Source organism: Emydura macquarii, unplaced genomic scaffold (assembly GCF_026122565.2).
Source record: "Emydura macquarii macquarii isolate MOO-44397 ecotype Brisbane River unplaced genomic scaffold, CSIRO-AGI_Emac_v2 contig_3122, whole genome shotgun sequence".
In the NCBI taxonomy this organism is placed as follows: Eukaryota; Metazoa; Chordata; order Testudines; family Chelidae; genus Emydura; species Emydura macquarii.
In genome coordinates this window covers 6,477,550-6,495,877 of record NW_027133259.1, presented here as the reverse complement: position 1 = coordinate 6,495,877, position 18,328 = coordinate 6,477,550, and the positions used below count along the sequence as shown (strand labels likewise).

Below are 18,328 nucleotides of genomic sequence, written 5' to 3'. Positions count from 1 at the left end.
CTTAGGCCAGAGTGATGACTAGATAATTCATCACAGCTTTATTTTGTGTCGTGTCTTTCACACGGACCGAATCCCTGCATGCTTTGGCGAGTTAAATAATGCAGTTACCGAGATAATGACAGCAGTGGCAGAGGGAAATTAAGAGGCAAAAGCAAGAAGATATTTTCAGATGAGAATTGAAAAAAGATGGAGAGTTAATGAACCAAAGAGATACAGGGAGGCTGATTCAAGCAGAAGTATCTAGACTTTAGAGAGGAGAAGGCGCTCACTCGCGGTAGTTGTAAGATTGCGGGAGGGGATAGCAACCGCTAAGACCGAGGAAATCTTCTGTGTGTTTCTGCATAGTTTATTGCATTAGCTGTAAATGGTCTCGACAAACTGAGCTTGTGAAAGCCAGAGGCCTGCACTCAGCCAGCGACCCAGCACGGGATCAGTCCTGAACTGGTTTCTTACTTCCCCTTAGTCTTCATCAGGAGAGGCCTCAGTGACTGAGACGGTCTGTTTGTCATTGAAGGTTCTGCGGCTGCTTCTCCAAGTGGCGCCTTGGAGTTTCTAGCTGGCACCATTACCTCCAAGGAGTGGAGCTCTCCCAACTCCCCTGAGGGGAGCAACGACTCGGGGGGCAGCGAGGCCTTGGACAAGCCCATTGACAATGATGCCGAAGGCGTGTGGAGTCCGGACATTGAGCAGAGCTTCCAGGAAGCGTTAGCCATCTACCCGCCATGCGGACGGCGGAAGATCATCCTGTCGGACGAAGGCAAGATGTACGGTAAGGAGAATGCAGGAGGGGCAGCCCGCCACCTCAAAGAGTGAGATTTGGGCAAACCCATCTGTCCTGCAGTGCGTGAGTCTGAATGAGATCTCGCCCTGCTTGAGATGGCCCAAAACCGTGCAGCAGCTCAGATGAAATACGTTTTCCAAAAGCAACCCAGAATTACAAAAAGAAGTGGGAGAGGGTCAAAACTGGGTTTAAAAGAGGCCTTTTCAGGGAAACCCATGAAGGTGCAAGCCAGAATTGGGCGTGTTGCTGATATGGGTTTTGGAGCAGTGTAATACAGGGGCTTAATGGATGTGGGCAGGTCTGCCTTTCGTAGCATCCCCACAGCCACCCGTCATTACATTCTCCTTACCTTTAAACGGGAGAGGCCTGTGGCTTGGTGCTGTACGTCCAAGGTTCGATCCCCATTGATGGCCCTGATGTCTGTGTGTGTGTGTGTGTGTGTGTGTGTGTGTGTGTGTGTGTGTGTGTCCAGGCTTTGTTACACAGCCTGATTATATGGCCTTTGGATGGGGAACACTCTGAACACACGTTGGGTATGAATTCTGCTCTCTACGCTTGCTGGTGACAATATTTTGTCTACTTCCTGCCCTGGCATGAATATTTTTCACTTTTGGGCTGTTCCTCTCAGTTGGCCAGCACAGTGCTCTTTTTTTCCTCCGTGGATAGAGATAGGAGCTTCTTAAGGTCAAGACTAAAAAGTATGCATCAGCCTACAGCAGAGCAGAGGGGGGCAAAGGGTCTGGCTAGGACTGTGCAAAGCAGGTACAGGGTGTGTGCTTCAGGTGGAGTGGATCACCCAGGATTGTTATACAGGAAAGGTGGTAAGTATCTTGAGTTAATTGACAATCAGCTAATGCAAGGAAAAAAACCCCAAACTCTAGTGAAGACAAAAACCCTAGGAGTTAAGAGGAAAAATCCTAGTGCTTTTGTGGTAAGACCAAATGCAATGCTGAGATGGCATGACCTGTGGTTAAAAGTGCCAGGAAAAACAACTGGTCATTCCACTAGTAAGAATCTCTTCAGAGGTCTCCTTTCCCTGTCCCAGCCAGTTTTTTTTCCAGATTGCACACCCCCACTGTGGCAGTTTGGTTTCCCTGCTCCCAGGCTTCAGGGAGCAGCACTTCACGGGTCGTTCAGCAGGCTGATTGGTTTCTGATGGGCCCATCTATTGTCCTTGGGGGTAGGAAATAGATCACAGCTGGGGCTATAAACTAGAGTTGGTAACCCTCCCACTTCACAATGCGGATGCAGACTAAACCACTTGAGTGCTGATATTCCTCTAGTGCCTTCCCACAATACCCCGGTGTATCCAGAAGGACAGACAAGTTCTCCCACAATTCACCAAGACAGAATCAGGGAGGATCACAGAGAACTCTGGGAATGTGTGTGCCCCCAGAAGTCCGAGCAACACACATGGGCAAGTGCAGTACCAACGAACACACAGTAAACATGGACAGGACTTTGCAGTGTGGCTGACCCAGGTCCTCACACCTGTGTGCCGAACTCCTGCATTAGCTCTGGGGTGAAGATATCGCCAGAGTTATACCGGTATTATTGCTTATATTGTTATTGGATCAGAGGGTCCACACAAAGTGTAATAAAGGTAGAACTATATTGGTTGAAAGTTACACCGTAGCTTAATTACACAACTCAAAAGCTTTCCTCTGTAAGACAAGGCCTTAATTTAAACTCCACCTCGTTCATCTTCCTTCACTATGACATGCAGATGATCAACAAACTTCATAGCATCTGTCACAACTTACATTAACATAACAAAGTCCCAGTAAAAACAGGTAGTTTTTGTGTCATTGGTTTTTTTTGTTTGTTTTTAAACATTCTGTGCAGTGTTTGCAATCAAAACATGGCAGTGGACTTGAAACGCAGGAAGTGGAACTGACAGGATACGAGAGCAGAATTGACTAGGAACAAATCTGGAACAGAAGAGACATTAACAAGAAACAAAAGGGGCTTAACTGGGGGCCTGATCCAAAGCCCATTGAAGTCAATGGAAGGACTTCAATTAATTTCACTGGGGTTTGGGGCAGGCCCTAAATGAGTGAAGTGCAAAAAGGGAATAGTGCACCCTCATGGTGCAAAGTGTGTGGGGCAAAGCAGTGCAATGCACTCCCTGCCCAGGCTGTGATGGTACAATGTCCCTGCTTGCCCTCCGTACACCTGTTTCCAATGTGGATGGTTGGTTCAAGGCACCCCTGGCAGATTCCCAGGCACTGATTTATACCCTCCTTTGCTTACTAGTCTCTGGGGTCCATGCCAAGGAAGAGGGGCCCGGTGTGTGATCCATAGAAACATCTGACCAGACAGAGGGGTAAATATAGCAGTGAGCTCATCGTCACAGTTTCTAAGCCAGTGAGCGGAACAGGACGAGCTATGTGTGGAACAGGCCCAGCCTGCAAGCGAGAGTTACGCAGCTGTCTCTGTGTTTGATCTGCACAGAAGTCACTTACCCTGAGGCAGAGGTGCTAGAGAAAGTACATGCCTCTCTCCCCCTGACTGAGAACTCTTCCTCCAGGAGGCGGCTCACCTAGACTGACTGTTTCTGGCATGATCTCCCGGTTCACCTTTAGACTGAAACTGCTTTCACCTTTGTGGATAACCCGAAACCAGTTTAGAACTGGTTGCATTGGTTTAGTTTGTGCCTGGGGAGGGGATCCTGCAGGGTGATGCTGACTGACAGCTGGTGCTGTGTCCTGGGCTTGTGCCAGCCGCCCTGCCACCGTGACAGGGAGCGACATTTCCCCCACCTCCAATGAGTACTCCTGCCACAAGTACCCCTCCGACTCCCCGCCCAGCTCCTCCTTTTTCTCCCCTGCCCCCGCAGCGTCCTCTTTTCGGGAGTGTGAAGTATGTTCATGTTAACCCTACCTCTGGCTGAGGCTCCCTTGTGGGTAGCTGGGGGCCACTGAGGGAAAGTGGCTCCGCCTCCACCTGAAAATGAACCAGACTCCTCTCTTCCACGGACTTGGTTTGGTGCTGGAGGCGTGTCACTGCTTTCCTAGCCGTGTGGCTGGCTCTCTCAGGCAGATACCTGGAGGAGAAGCCCAGGTCATTTTTCTGACAGCCTGGCAGTCTCCCCTTCCTTGGACTCCCTGCCTGGAAAGCTAGGATAGCTCCCTGTTTGATCACTGATCTAGGACCCAGCCCTTTCGTAAATGTAGTCAGAGACCGATCTCCCGGTGACTTTTCTGGGAGCAGGATCAAGCCTGCATTTCTTCAGTTATCAGTAAAGTAGCTTTTGGTTGCATCTAAGGTGGGACAGGAGTTGCTGTGTAAGGGTGGTCATGGCTGTCGGCTGTAATATCAGTGAGGTTTAGACAACAAATAGCTTTGTTGTAGTTCACCTTTGCAAACAGCATCGTGCCATTAGGGTAACGACAGAAATGCCAGTGTGACTGCTAGGGAGCCGGGGAGATTGGTGCCAGGTCGTCTGGTATTCCTGAACACCTTCCTTCATGGATTGGACAGGGGATACACAGCACAGCAATGCCATTTCCAGATGACCGTGACTAGAGAGGGACGGTACACACCAGCGAGGCCAGAGAAATAACGAACAGAGAGGCAGAGAGGTTAGAAATATAGCAATAAACTACCCAATGAGATTCAGCTTGAAAGAATGCAGCTAAACTATCCGAGAGAAAGTCAATCCAACACAGAGAGTGAGGAGCAGGAGACACCAAGGAAGCAGCGATGCGGAAAGAGAAGAGAGCTCCAGGCTTGAGTTTGCAAAGTGATGTGGCTCTAGTAAAAGGCTAGTGTAATTTTGGGTTGAATGGTGAAAGCTGTCACGTCACAACACAGTCCCTCTCTCTGAGGTTCGGCTGCGAGTGCCGTTGGGGTGTTGTGTTAGTTTCTGGGGAACTGGGACAGTTTTACCGGACAGGATTGGTGTGGTTTTCCCTGGGAAATAACAGAAAAACAAAAACAGCGAGAGTCCTGTAGCACTTTAAAGACTAACACATTTCATTTCTGCAACCCACTTCAGCCCACGAAAGCTAATGCCTGCAGAAATTAAATGTGTTAGTCTTTAAAGTGCTACAGGACTCTCGTTGTCTTTGCTGTATACAGACTAACCCGGCCACCCCTCTGGAACTAGTCAGAAAAATAAACATATCCACCTCGGTTTTCTGAAATGAAACACAAAACACATCCTGTGCGAGTCCCTTCACAAGCACACACGTTCCCCAAACAGGAAAAGGCACATGTTGCCCAAATGGGAAGCCTTAGTTGAGTTCCCAGTCTAGTAACGAGCTAAACCTCTCACTCTTGTGTCTGCCTTCGGCAGCTATAACCTATTGCAGTTTCAGCTAACCCAGTTGGAATGTGCTAAAAACACTCTGTGGTCGATGCTGAGCTACCTGGCCAGTCATTCAGCTTTTTGAAAAAACTGACACAATCCTGAGAGCCGTAGTCTTACGCCCTTTTTATGTCTGTTTTGTTGTTTTGATCCAAAGAACTCTGGCACAGCCTCCTGTGCGCACACAGATTTGGGATCAAAAGTTGGGTCTCCTGTTTTCATTGCCAGAGATAAAGAAGAAACTCAGGTTGATGTTCCATCAGCCAAGTTTCAGCCTCTTTGTCCATTCCTGGGTGTAACCTACCACCTGTGTAGCGAAAGCAATAATGTTGGCTAATGAAAAGGTTCCATTGCGGCACTGAATCAATTTTCAATTTGCCTTTGTGTGGTTCCAGGTCTTTGTTGTTAATTAGTTCAGGCCAGATTTCTGCTGAGGCTGCAGCAGTAATGTCATTAGCTGCAGTTTGTCAAGTTCCTCCCTTCAGTTACTTTGTAAGTCCCGTCTCTCTCCCTAGAGTCCCTTGTTGTGTTAAAATGCATGTTATGTATTGAGCAAAGTCCAGTCCACCTAAGGTGTTCTCTTTTGTTCTATGTTTGTTGTTTAAGCAAATGGCAAGACATCCATGTCATACTTTCTGTGCATTTTCAGCAACATGGCACCGTACTCTGGGGTTTTCTGTTCAGACAGAGAACAAAGAGTATCACATAGTATCACATGCTTTCCTCAGTATGTGTGAATGTAGCCATTCTTAGATCTTTCCTCATATTCAGCAAACCATCTTTCATATATGTCACTGTTGATCCTTTTAGTTCTTCCTTTTTTTTCTGTCCTGTTTCTAAACTTGCTGCAATTAGTAGACTTGCAAGATGAAATCCGTTTGGTGTGATATATCCAGGACAAAGTGCATCTATCATTTCTTTAACTTGCCCCGCCTGCCTTCCAGAAGTTTCTGGCTTCCAGCAAATCAAGCCTCCTTAATATTTCACTGCTCCATCCAACCCCTTTCCTTACCTCCATTCTACTGGCAAGCCATTACTTTCTCACCAGTCACCGTTCTCCCTCCCCACGTGTTTGGATTGTTCTCTCATTTTCGTATTGTTGTCTAAAAGCTATAACAAAAACCTTGACGCCCTCTTTGCTTCCCTTTCACATTTGTAGAACAATGACAGCCTTCATTCACAACTGGAGCCCAATGGTTCATTTCAGTTCTTTTCTCCTCTTCTCTTTTCACTATTTATTTATTTAGGATGTTTTAGCAGGTTTACAAATCCTTGCCATGGAAAGATCAGAAACAAAACTAATCATTACAACAGTGAGCCTTTTTTTAAAGAGACATTATACGAGAATATAGACAGCAGATCTCTATTTAACAAGTTGTTGCCATATTACAGAGTTAACATCATTACATCCATGACGTGTCATTTCTAGTGATTTTATAAAATTGAGTGACGTTTCTGATTACACATTTAACAGACAAGGCATTTCTATCAAATGTCAATATTAAAAAAAATTGGACAGGTGTGCTGCTTTTTTTTTTTTTTTTTAAGGTGAATGTACTTTGTTTGAGTATTGAATAAATGGTAACCAAATATCTAAATGGTATCTATTTTGCTGGGTATGTGATTAGTGCATTCATTTTTCCATAACAACCTTCCATAATGTTTGAACCATTCCTCTGGAGTGGAAGCCTAATATTTCTAGTGTCAACATGTTCTAAAATATGCATTAACATTCACCTCACAACTTCAGAGTGACAGAGAAGTTCAAAAACTGAGAAACAAAACTTTAAATCCACTGAGTTGGGATTTTTTCTGGGGGAAAAAAACCAACCAAACAAAAAACTCAGTTTTTCACAACCCTGTTACCAAAAAGATCTTAGAAAAAGTGGAGTGAGTTCTGAGAAGACTAACAAATATACCAGACCTAACACTGATCAGGGATCTGAAGGGATTGATTTAGGAAAAAAGATTAAAGTAGCTAACTATACATACTGTGGCTACATGATGACTGAGAGGTTGGGTGGACACATCATAAAAGTCTAAAAATATTTGAAGGGTGCTAACATCTAGTAGAGACAGGGATTATTTTGTGTGGGACATGTGATTGTAACCAGGATTCATGGGAGAGAATGAAGAAATACAGGCCGAATATCAGGAAAAGCTTCCTGACAATCCAATGTATTAGGTTGTGGAGTCTCCTCCCAAAGGGACTGGTGGAAGCTCCATTGCTTGGGACTTTTTAAATTACACATGACAAAACACTAGGGAATATACTGTAGGAGATCAGTCCCAGAGAAATAGACTAGATGAACTAATGGGCATGCTTTCTGGGAGTTAGAGAAAGATCTTAAACAGACTAGATCTTCCCTTTTTCACACACAGGATAGAGGGGGAATTAGTTTGCATGCAAACATTATTTTTTCCTTGTTAATAATTGCAAATGTTTGAGAAGCAGTTGTATTCTTTTGACATACCTGTGAAGCAGGTGGTGCAAAGTATACTAGGGTTTGAGAGGGGCGCATTAGTTTGTTTGTGGACGCTTCTCTTTGAATTGCCAGATTTTCACAAGTTTAGTTGTTGACGTTTTAAACTACAATATTCCAACAAGATATTTATTGTTTGTTCTATCTTGTTTTGTCTCTTAACGAAGTGTATTGTGGGGGAATTTCCTTTTTATTTGCTCTAATTTTATTTGCCATTAATTTCACTTTGTGACATCAACTTCTCATGTCATGGGACAATGTAAAGAAAGAGGAACTAATCAGTTTTAACTATATTCATTATCATCTGAAATACTGTGGTCAGCTATGGAATGACAGGAAATTAATTAAAAAACTGCTTTTGCCAGTGATTAGAAACAGAAGCTAAGATTTCAGCACTACAAAATAAAACTGCTTATCAGTAATGCTTGTTCTCTGAAGGTTGCATTTTCAAAAACGCTCAGTGCTGGCTTAACTCTGTTCCCTCTGAAGTAAACAGCCAAACTCCCAGGGAGTTCAGTGGGAGCAAAGTAAGGCCAGTGATGAGCAATTTTGGGATTTCCACCCTGAACGTATGAGTTATGATAGATCAACATTCCTGGGTCTGTGATCCTCAGTTCTGTCTAGGAGAAATTTACACAGACACACACACAGCAGTGGGCAGATTCCACCTCTGTTAGAGGGATAAAGCAACCCCATTGCCTCTAACCATTAGTTCCTTATCCTACCAACAGAGAGAACTCACACCAGCGCTGCTCCTACTCTATGGGGAATGTGGCTAATGATCTATTATAACTCGGACATTAATTAGACAAACCTTACAGATAAACAGGTTGCTTTTCTCCAAAGGTGCTAATCTCCATTCTTATGAACTACCAAGCTCCAAGGCTGTTTGTACTAGAGTTTGGCAGCTAAATTCTCTGAAGATTCTGTTTGCACTGGGCATGTCCAGGGCTCCAGGGACTGAGCAGGACTTATCCAACAAATAGGGGTGGTGAAGCACTGGAATGGGTTACCAATGGAGGTGGTGGAGTCTCCATCCTTGGAGGTTTTTAAGGCCCGGCTTGATAAAGCCCTGGCTGGGATGATTTAATTGGGGTTGGTCCTGCTTTTGGACTAGATGACCTCCTGAGGTCCTTCCAATGGAATCCTCTAAGATTCTATGAACAATTGTTCCTCCTCTGTACCAGGGACCTCTGTGGCTCCCAGCAGAGAAACTATGGGCAGGGACACAGTCTCTCCTGTGATCTCAGTGCTCCCTTTACTAGAGCCCAGGCAGTGAGGAGGAGGAAGACACCTGACTTAAATACAGAGGGGACAAGAACAAGGCCTGGCCGGGAGGGAGGGTGGCAGCAGAGGAGGTAGATTGGCACAAGGAGCCTGGAGGTGGAGTCTGGTACTGGCTGGGCAAGGAAGTTGGGACTTGCAGTCAGTGCAGAGTGTGGGTGCAGACATACTGTATGAGGAGCACGGTAAGAGATGATACAAACATGATATTTTGGGGGGTTTTAATGGATATTGTCTATTTAAATCGGATGGCTTTGATTTAAATGAAGTACTGGTTTATTTTTTTCAAAATAAACCTATTTAAAATTAAGTTTGAATTTGACAATCTAGGTTAAGGCCTAAATGTATTATAATCTCTTAAAAACATTTCAATTAAATACAAAAAAGTAGTATTAGGCAGTACTTCTTTGCTGCTAAGATTAAAGAAAGTCAAGCCACTAAACTAGTGAAGTCACTGGCTAAGCACCTGGAGCCAGAGTTTGTTGAAGTACTAAACCAGCTTTTGACAGCAGTAGCCTCTTCTGCGCATGCAGAGAAAATATCAGCTTATTCAGCTAGTTCAGTTCAATGATTCGTTCATTCAAAGTTAGAAACTAATTGGGAGCTGAAAAAGCAGGAAAGCTTGTTTTCCTCTTTCAGGTTATGAAATGGGAGAAGACAACAACAATTTATGAGTAAAAACTAGGAGTTAGAGTTTGAGATCTATTAGTTCTAAAACGTCAAAGGACATAAACACCAGAAATAATCAGTTAATTCACTCATCAATTAGTTTTAAATTCAAAGCATGTTGTGATAAAATTTTTAATACATTTTTCCCCGTATGTTTCCAGCTCATCTAAGGTCATTTTTATTTATTTTGAAAATGTTTGTTTGTTTTGTGCATTTTTAATTTAAGTTGAACTTCCATCCAAACAGAGCTTGACAAAAATGGTAAGTAAAAAAAAAAAAAAAACCAACAACAAATCATTATCTGGTAAATAAGAAATGTATTATTTGTCATTTCTGAAAATAAAAAATGTAAAAATGAATATATCAGAATAAATGTAAGTCAAGATATATAATTGCTTAAATGAGTGTGTGTATAGGTATAGTTAGATACACTGTGTCCTTTTGGTTAGCAAAAAGAAACACCAAATTGTGTAATTATTATGTAATCATTGCAAATAAACATTTTAATGGCTACTAACCAATAAAAGTAAACATTCTTGTAGGAAAATAACTAAAAAGTACAAATGTAAAACACTATTAAAAGTGATTAATTCAACTAAGGTTTCCTGTGTGCTGATTTAAATAACAATTAAAACTGGTGATTAAAATCAGTTCTCCCTGGGTAGGGTAGGAAGTGGAGAACTCAGAACTGGCTGGGAAGGGAGACTTGGGACAAGAAACCAGGGGTGGTGGGAGAGGAGATTTAGCACTGGGATAAATTGCCAGGATGGAGACAGGGATTGGGATGAGGTACCTGTGGAGTGGAGATTAAGACGGACTAGGTGAGAAGCTGGGTGTATGGTGGTGGTGGGAAGGAAGACGAGGATGAGGAGCTGGGGGCTGGGGAAAGATGGGGCTGGCATAGGGGGAGGCTGGAAAGGATGGGAGAGAAGGGGTCAGGCTTGTGGAAATGGGGCAGTAAGGTCCGTGACTACTAGAGAACATGCCTTTCTAGAACTGCAATGGAACCCAAGATTCCTAAGTCTCAGCATTCCTCTGCTGTCAGCAAATAGCTGAAACCCACTGGCAAAGTATACGTCTCATCCTCCCCTAGTGCTGGTCCGCCTAGAGAATGTCATCCTTCCACTGGTAGATGTTACTCCGCTAACTCAAGCGGCAGAGGGCGGTGCGGTAGATCTAAGGGTTCCAGCCCTGATGAGCCATGAAGGTGTCGTTATGAAGCGAGATGATGGATTTCCATTTTTCTGTTAGTTTTTTTTCAAAACCTAGGAAAGTATAAAGTCAAGCATGCAAAAGTCAGAAACTGCCAGAAGTCAGGTTGTCTGCACAACCTTCATTTAGCTCCCTTGTGTGTGTGCCATTTGATACACTTTTTAATTACATGACCACATCCTAATTTTTTCACAGGTCTTTGCCTCATTGAGTGCACAGAAGGGACTGTGCACTGGCGATGAATTTGGTTAGGGTAGTAAAGGAGACTGGTGTCTGTAAGACCCTGCCTCATCTGTTGCAGAAGTTGGAAGGTTTGTAGTGAATGAGGCAGGGGACTGCAGGACAAGAAAGGGAAGTTCCATGGTTAAGGAAGTTGAATGTTGCCCTGGAGAACTGGATTCTATCCCTGCCAGTGCCACAGAGTTCCTATGTGAAACCAGACTTTTCACAGGTGGCCACTAAGTGTGTGTTCCTCATTTTCTGGGTGCCTGACTTGAGACCCTGGGGTCTGATTTGTGGAAGTGCTGAGCACTCACGACTACAATTGAAGTCAATGGGAGCTGTGCTGGAGTATATAAAGTGCAGTATAATGCTAAATACTCTGAAACCTCAGGTCCTAGGTGTCTCAAATTGGGCACCGAAAAGTCTTTGTGTGCCAGTTCTTCATCTGTATATTGGGGGGGAAAAACTGTCCCCTAACAGGGGTCCTGTACAAATAAATTCATTAATATTTATGAAGCAATCAGATGCTATAGTGATGAATGCCACAGGAAAAAAACCAAGGAAATTAATAGTTCTGCCTTCAGGACAAAGTTTGAATAGAATGCAACTAGTAAGGTCTATGGTCACACATTGATTGACCAAGGAGCAGAAAACAAAATAGTGAATTACCCGCTCATTCAGTGATCACCATCCATTCTACGCACTCATTGAGGTTGGAATCTTGCGGAAAATATAGTATGCGATCGTATAATTAAAGACTGTATCATAATTCATATGTATAAGGGGGTGAATTAAGGTTGTACAGGCAGCCTTAATTCTGCCATTTCCTAACTTTTGCATGCTTGACTTTGCAACCTTAATAATCTTTTAACATGTATGTGCATGTGTGATAGAAAGTAAATACTGGCCAGAGGTTGAAATTAAAAAAAAACAACCCTCCATGTGAATATTTCAAATTACAAAGAGATGAGCAAATACCACAGGCTCTAGAAAAAATCAGTATCAAAATTACCCAATCAAAACAGAGTAATTAGAGAGATGTTTTACAAGCCAGGAGGTCCCTAGGGAATCATACAGTCCCATTTCAGAACATGTGTTGAGGCTCTCAGAGGGTGAACCTAGATTCAGAATTCTAATAAGTCAAATCCATAGTGGAAGAATGACTCTAGCCAGGTGGTCTTTGGAAAATACTGTACCAAGTAGTGTGATAAGTAGGAATGTGTCATGTTGAATGAGCAGGAGGCTGTCAATGGGCAAGGAGCATATATACATGGTTCTTAGGAGCTAGGAACTTTTGCTGGGTGTTGGGTGGGGTGGGGGTGGCAATAGCCTGCTGTATGAACCAGATCTTGATATTTATTTAATGTATACTGAAGATCTGGGGTGGGGGGTGGGGAGGGATGCAGAATATAACTTCACAAAACTTAAATGGAATATTTAAATATCAACGTATCTATATGCTGTAAAACAACCACAGTGTAAGATAATATACCCTTCCAAGATTTCACCTTCAGCAGGAATATTTGGTCTAATGAAGGAAGAAACCAGTTAGTTAAGAAAGAGACAATATATAATCATAAGGAGTGACAAAATCCTCTCTCCAACATAATATTGACAATCTCAGTATGGTAGAACTACAACTATTTAGTAGTTCTAAACAGGCGGAATCTCCATCCTTAGAGGTTTTTAAGGCTCGACTTGACAAAGCCCTGGCTGGGATGATTTAGTTGGGGTTGGTCCTGCTTCGAGCAGGGGGTTGGACTAGATACATCCTGAGGTTCCCTTCCAACCCTCATCTTCTGTGATTCTGTGAGTTGCTTATAGCCGCTCTGTAACAAGCCCTGTGTTGTCTCTGTGTGATGAAGATCTATGCAGGGAGACCAGGGAGGCTCTGTGCAATTGGTGCTCAGACAGATGGCCTCTCAAGCCTGTTGGTCACTGGCAGACCTGGCTAAACCTCTGGTGCCCTGCTGCTCCTGCTACTGAAAGGAGTGTGGATGGCTCTGGGCCGAAGTGACTAAACTGTGTTGTGTTTGTGGCTAGTTGTGAGGCGGACTGGCTGTATGGGACTGCGTGTCTGCAGGCATTGGTGAGGGGACTGCCGAGCTCCCTTTTCCCTTCCGCGTAGCTTCTCTGGCACGTGACGATATTCGATCCTGCACAGGGAAGACTCATGTTATTTCAGCAGCCCCCGAAGTACGATGGTGAGATTTCGCTGGCTAACTAAATCCGCTAACCGATCCCACAAGATTCGTACCCGTTTTACTCCAGGAGATCTCAGAACGGTCCTGCCACAGGCAGAGTCTTAGACTGTTTACACTGCTGCCTATGTGGGCACAACTTATATGGCTCAGGGGTGTGAATGTTTCCCCGCCCCCCATCCCCGCAGCGACATAAATCACACTGACCTCACCACACTGTGTTGGGCTCTCCCGCTGCCCTCGTTACCGCTGCTCGTTTAGGTGGTTTTATGATGTGGCATGGCAGGACACATGAGCGGTCTTACAGCAGCACTGCAGTGTCGATACGGCTGTGCCGCTGTCAGCTTGCTAGTGTAGACATGGTCTCGCTACAGCTCTCGGTGTGCATTGTAGGAGTGCTTTGTTGGGCGGGTTTAGCTTGCGTTAGCATGCCCTGTGCTTTAGAGGTAGCATGCAGCAGATATGGGCATCTCCACTGGTTCACTGAAAATTAGATTGCGGAGGTAAGGGTGGTGTAAAGCCACGTTGCCTGGAGCGCCTCTGTGAGCGGGGCAGTGAGTACACTACTACAGCCCTTTGAAGAGTGCTGCATGGTCCTGTATGTAGAGGGCGGAGCCTGCCTCCTGTCCGTCTTCCTCTGCAATACCCCGTGTGCCCTGGAAGAGTAATTTGGGAGTAGCCGGTGCAGTCCAGTTCTGCCTGGCCTTTAGGTGAACTACGGAAGCAGAGGAAGATCCTCACTTGCCCACTGTGCATCTGTGTGAGGGCTTGTTCGAATTTAAACCTTAGGATCAGCTGTCAGCCAACATCACGCACTGCCAGGGGTCAGTGAGAAACGCCCCCTATTTGCAGGTTATTCCATACCTGTCCATTATGGGCTTTCCTGCATCTTCCTCTGAAGCGTCTGGTGCTGGCCACCATCTGAGACCAGTTGTCCGATCTACCATGGCACTTCCTGTGTTACTGGCAATGAGTCTCAGCTTGATGTGCAAAAAGGAGGGGAATAAATAACAGACCTGTCTAAGAGGAGCCCTTTTACAGAGGCAAGGGTGGTCTGTTGTCTAGGACATTCGACTGGGAGTTGGGAGACCCAAGTTGTGTCTCTCACTCTTGTCACTGACTTGGTTTGTGATCTCAAGCAAGTCACTTTAACCACTTGCTGCCTCAGAGTTATCCACTTTTTATAGTCGCTTGAGATCCACAGATAAAAAATGCCCTGTAAGTGCTAAGTATTGTTTCTGAAGAGACGTGTCAGAACCTCTCTCTAGCGAGATGGTCTTTCTTGGCCCAGTGTAACTAGCGTGTCCTGCCTAATGAATGTCACCTACTCTTCAGTGCTGGGACTGAGCGGGGACATAAGAGCTGTCAAGTACATAAAAGGTTGTTACAAAGAGGAGGGAGAAAAATTATTGTTCTTGGCCCCTGAGGACAGGCCAAGAAGCAATGGGCTTAAACTGCAGCAAGGGAGATTTAGGTTGGACATTAGGAAAAACTTCCTAACTGTCAGGGTGGTTAATCACTGGAATAAATTGCCCGGGAGGTTGTGGAATCTCCATCACTGGAGATTTTTAAGAGCAGGTCAGACAAACACCTGTCAGGGCTGGTCTAGATACTACCTAGTCCTGCCATGAGTGCAGGGGACTGGACTAGATGACCTCTCGAGGTCCCTTCCAGCCCTAGGATTCTATGATTCTATTTCAGAGAAGGCAGGAGCACAGATCAGAACCACAGACTTTTGTGCAAATGAGATGGAAGCAAGTTTGTAGTGATATAACTGAAGGTGCAGTTGGTTGGTGCTGATCACCTCCCTCTGACGTTTTCCGAGTTACATGTCCTACATCAAAACCAGTGGGTCAGAGAATTTTTAAAGAAGTACCTGATCAGCTTGCTGTGTTGATTGTGGGTCTCAAAACATTATTGCTAGGACAGAATGAACACAGGGACTCAATTCTTCTCTTATCCCACAACCGGTGAACCCTTCTTGAGGAGGATTAGAGATCATTAGAGACATGCCAGGGAGAAACCCAGAAATGAATGAGCACAGAGATGGAATTCTCTTCTCATAGGCGAATATAAAATTACCTGATGGTTTAATACATGTGTTTGAGCCTAAGGGGCTTACCCCAATTAGTTAGTGCTGTGCTGGTGGCATTCGTTGATACCCTGCAGCGCTCAGAGAGAGGTTTCTGAGATTGACTTGGCCAGGGCCAAGTATTTACAATAAGGGACAATAAAATGCGACATCTTTTTCTGAGGTGTGTCTGATACCCAGTGATCCCAGGATGATGATCCTAATGGTGATTTAATTAATAAGCCTGGACAATGTGCTTGGCACTTTAGATGACATAAAATAAAAACAACCTTTTCCTCTGCAGAGCTCAGTTTAATAACAATACACTGCACAGTCTTCTTGACTTGCACAAATAAGGTGTGTGTGTGTGTTTGTGTGTGTGTGTGTGTACACAATAGTGTAGTAAATTGTATCCCAGGTTACTGGGATTTCCTTGAATTAAATCATTAAGACCTGAGGTTGGTGTATAGAAACTGTCAGATATATTGAAAACCTCTGCACTTTATAGGTAGCCACAGAGCACTGACTAAATTCCTAGGTTGTGTCCCACTGTGCACTGGGCTCAGTGTGAACCCATGGATGGATTCCTTGGGGTCAGACTTCTCTTTGATTGTTCCAAAGCCCTGTTATAGAGGGGTTCTCCCTGGGACACCACAAATGTCTGCATGGCCTATGGTAAGCTATGGAGGATATTGGGGTACTGAAGCCAAGTTTCAAGGTTAATGATTGAGGCTGGGGAAAGTGGGATGCTAAAATAGTGCTGTTTAATTATTTTATTAGCGAGAGGGTTAGGAGACAGAGGCCAGGGAGAAGAACTAGTTCCTGAGATGAGACTCAGAGAAAGCTGGGGAACCAGTATGGCACAGAGAGACAAAGAAGCTATGCCACACGATAGGGCAGCATGTGGGAGGGATTTAATGGCCCTTGAGGGTGGTACATAAATAGCTCAGAGAATGGGTTGATGAAGAGAAAGAATGGAGCCCAAACCAAGAAGTGATGGCAATGGGAGGGGCGATGACATGAAAGATCTTGGAGACTAGGACGTAGGTTTTGTACTAGATGCTGGGACCTCTGAGGCTGGGAGTACCAAGTTCCTGCTGCTGGGGGTGGATGAGGAGCCCAGGAGGTGCATGTTGAACAGTCAAATTCACATGCAGGGCTGGGAATGAGGGAACCCATGAAGGAAAAAGCTACTCTAGCCAAGACAGTAGACTTAGGAATGAATGGGAGCTTTGGCAGAGGAGTTGCCATGGACACAACCTTGGCAGAGACGAACATTGGAAGGGAGGGGTAGATTTATGGACCTGGGGTGTGTAGAAAGCAGACAGGCAATCTGGGGTCAGGTCTGACTAATGAACCCTACTGTACAATGGCAGCTCTGATAGGAAGCTGGTCCCCTCTTGTGGTTGGAAGAGAGACTACATGGGTGTCCGTGTACATGCAGAATAGTTCCAGAGGGGTAGCCGTGTTAGTCTGTATACAGCAAAGACAATGAGAGTTCTGTAGCACTTTAAAGACCAACAAATTTAATATTTGCAGACATAAGCTTTCGAGAGACTTCAGCTCTCTTCTTCAGATGCAGTAATACAGAAAATAGGTAACACAGAGGCATCTTATAGGTATCCAGGTGCATTGAGAACAATGGGGGAGGTGGAGTCTGGTACTTAAGACCTAATGACAACCATTGAGTAGGAGGTGAGAATGGGTGAGCAAAGTAATTTACCTTAGGTAGTGAGAGAGCCACTGCAAGTCTCTGTTTAAACCCAATTTGAATGTGTCAAGTTTGCAGATCATTTCTAACTCAGCAGTTTCTCTTTGAAGTCTGTTTTTGGAGTTTTTTTGGAGAAGTACAGCAACTTTCAGGTCAGAGACAGAATGCCCTAGGGAATTGAAGTGTTCTCCCACTGGTTTATGGATGTTATTATTTTTTATGTCTGATTTGTGTCCATTTATCCTTGTGCATAGTGATAGTCCAGTTTGGCCAATGTACATAGCAGAGGGGATTGCTGGCACATGATGGCATATATCACATTAGTGGATATTCAGGTGAATGAGTCCCTTATGTTGTGATTGATGTGGTTAGGACCAGTGATGATGTCATTAGAGATGATGTGTGGGCAGAGCTGACAACGGGGTTTATTGCAGGGATAGGTTCCTGGGTAGGATTTTTTGTAGGGTGTATGGTTGTTGGTGAGTATTTGTTTCAGGTTGGGGAGCTGTCTGTAAGCCAGGATGGGTCTGCTGCCCACTGCCTGAGCTAGAGATGGATCATCTTCTAGATGAGGTTGTAGATCTTTATTGATGTATTGGAGAGATTTTAGCTGGGGACTGTAGGTGGTGACCAGTGGGGTTCTGTTGTTTTCTTTGTTGGGTCTGTCCTGTAGTAGGTGACTTCTGGGTACCCATCTGGCTCTGTCAATTTGTTTTTTTACTTCTCCAGGGGTATTGTAGTTTTAGGAATGTTTCTAACTGCAGCGTGGACATCCCCTGAGTGTGGGGGACTGAATCAAGGCAGAGGTGACTGTAGCAGTGTTTTGGTAGAAAAGGTAAGTGCTGGTGGTAGAATTTTCACTGAGGGTGCCCTTAGGAAGGACGTCAGTTTTAGGTGTGCTGAGCTGATGGAAATTATGGAAAAAATAGGCGCTAAAGGGATGAAACAGGCTGATTCAGTGAATGAGTTAGAGGTTAGAGAACTATCTACAGCATAGAACAGTAATACTCAAGGTTAAATTTGGAAAGGGGGCAGGCCAATGGGGTTGAGATAGTGGCTCTCAACCTTTCAGGAGTCTGATTTGTCATGTGTACCCCAAGTTTCACCTCACTTAAAAACTATTTGCTGACAAAATCAGACATAAAAACACAAAATGTCACAGCACGCTATTACTGAAAAAGTGCTGACTTCTTTTTACCTTGTAATTATAAAATACATCAGTTGGACTATAAATATTGTACTGACATTTCAGTGGACAGTATATAGAGCAGCATAAACAAGTCATTGTCTGTATGAAATTTTAGTTTGTACTGACTTCACTAGTGCTTTTTATGTAGCCTGTTTATAAAACCAGGCCAATATCTAGATGAGTTGATGTACCC

General features: G+C 44.4%; 1 protein-coding gene across 1 annotated transcript in view; it reads left to right on the top strand.

Annotated features, from left to right (window-relative positions):
* Positions 1-636: 636 nt before the first annotated feature.
* TEAD4 (TEA domain transcription factor 4) overlaps positions 637-18,328 on the top strand; it is a 50,157-nt gene continuing 32,465 nt past the window's right edge. Inside the window, exon 1 of the mRNA XM_067531082.1 lies at positions 637-769. Within this exon, the coding sequence (XP_067387183.1) occupies positions 763-769 (7 nt within the window). The 5' untranslated portion in view covers positions 637-762. The remainder of the gene's footprint in view (positions 770-18,328) is intronic.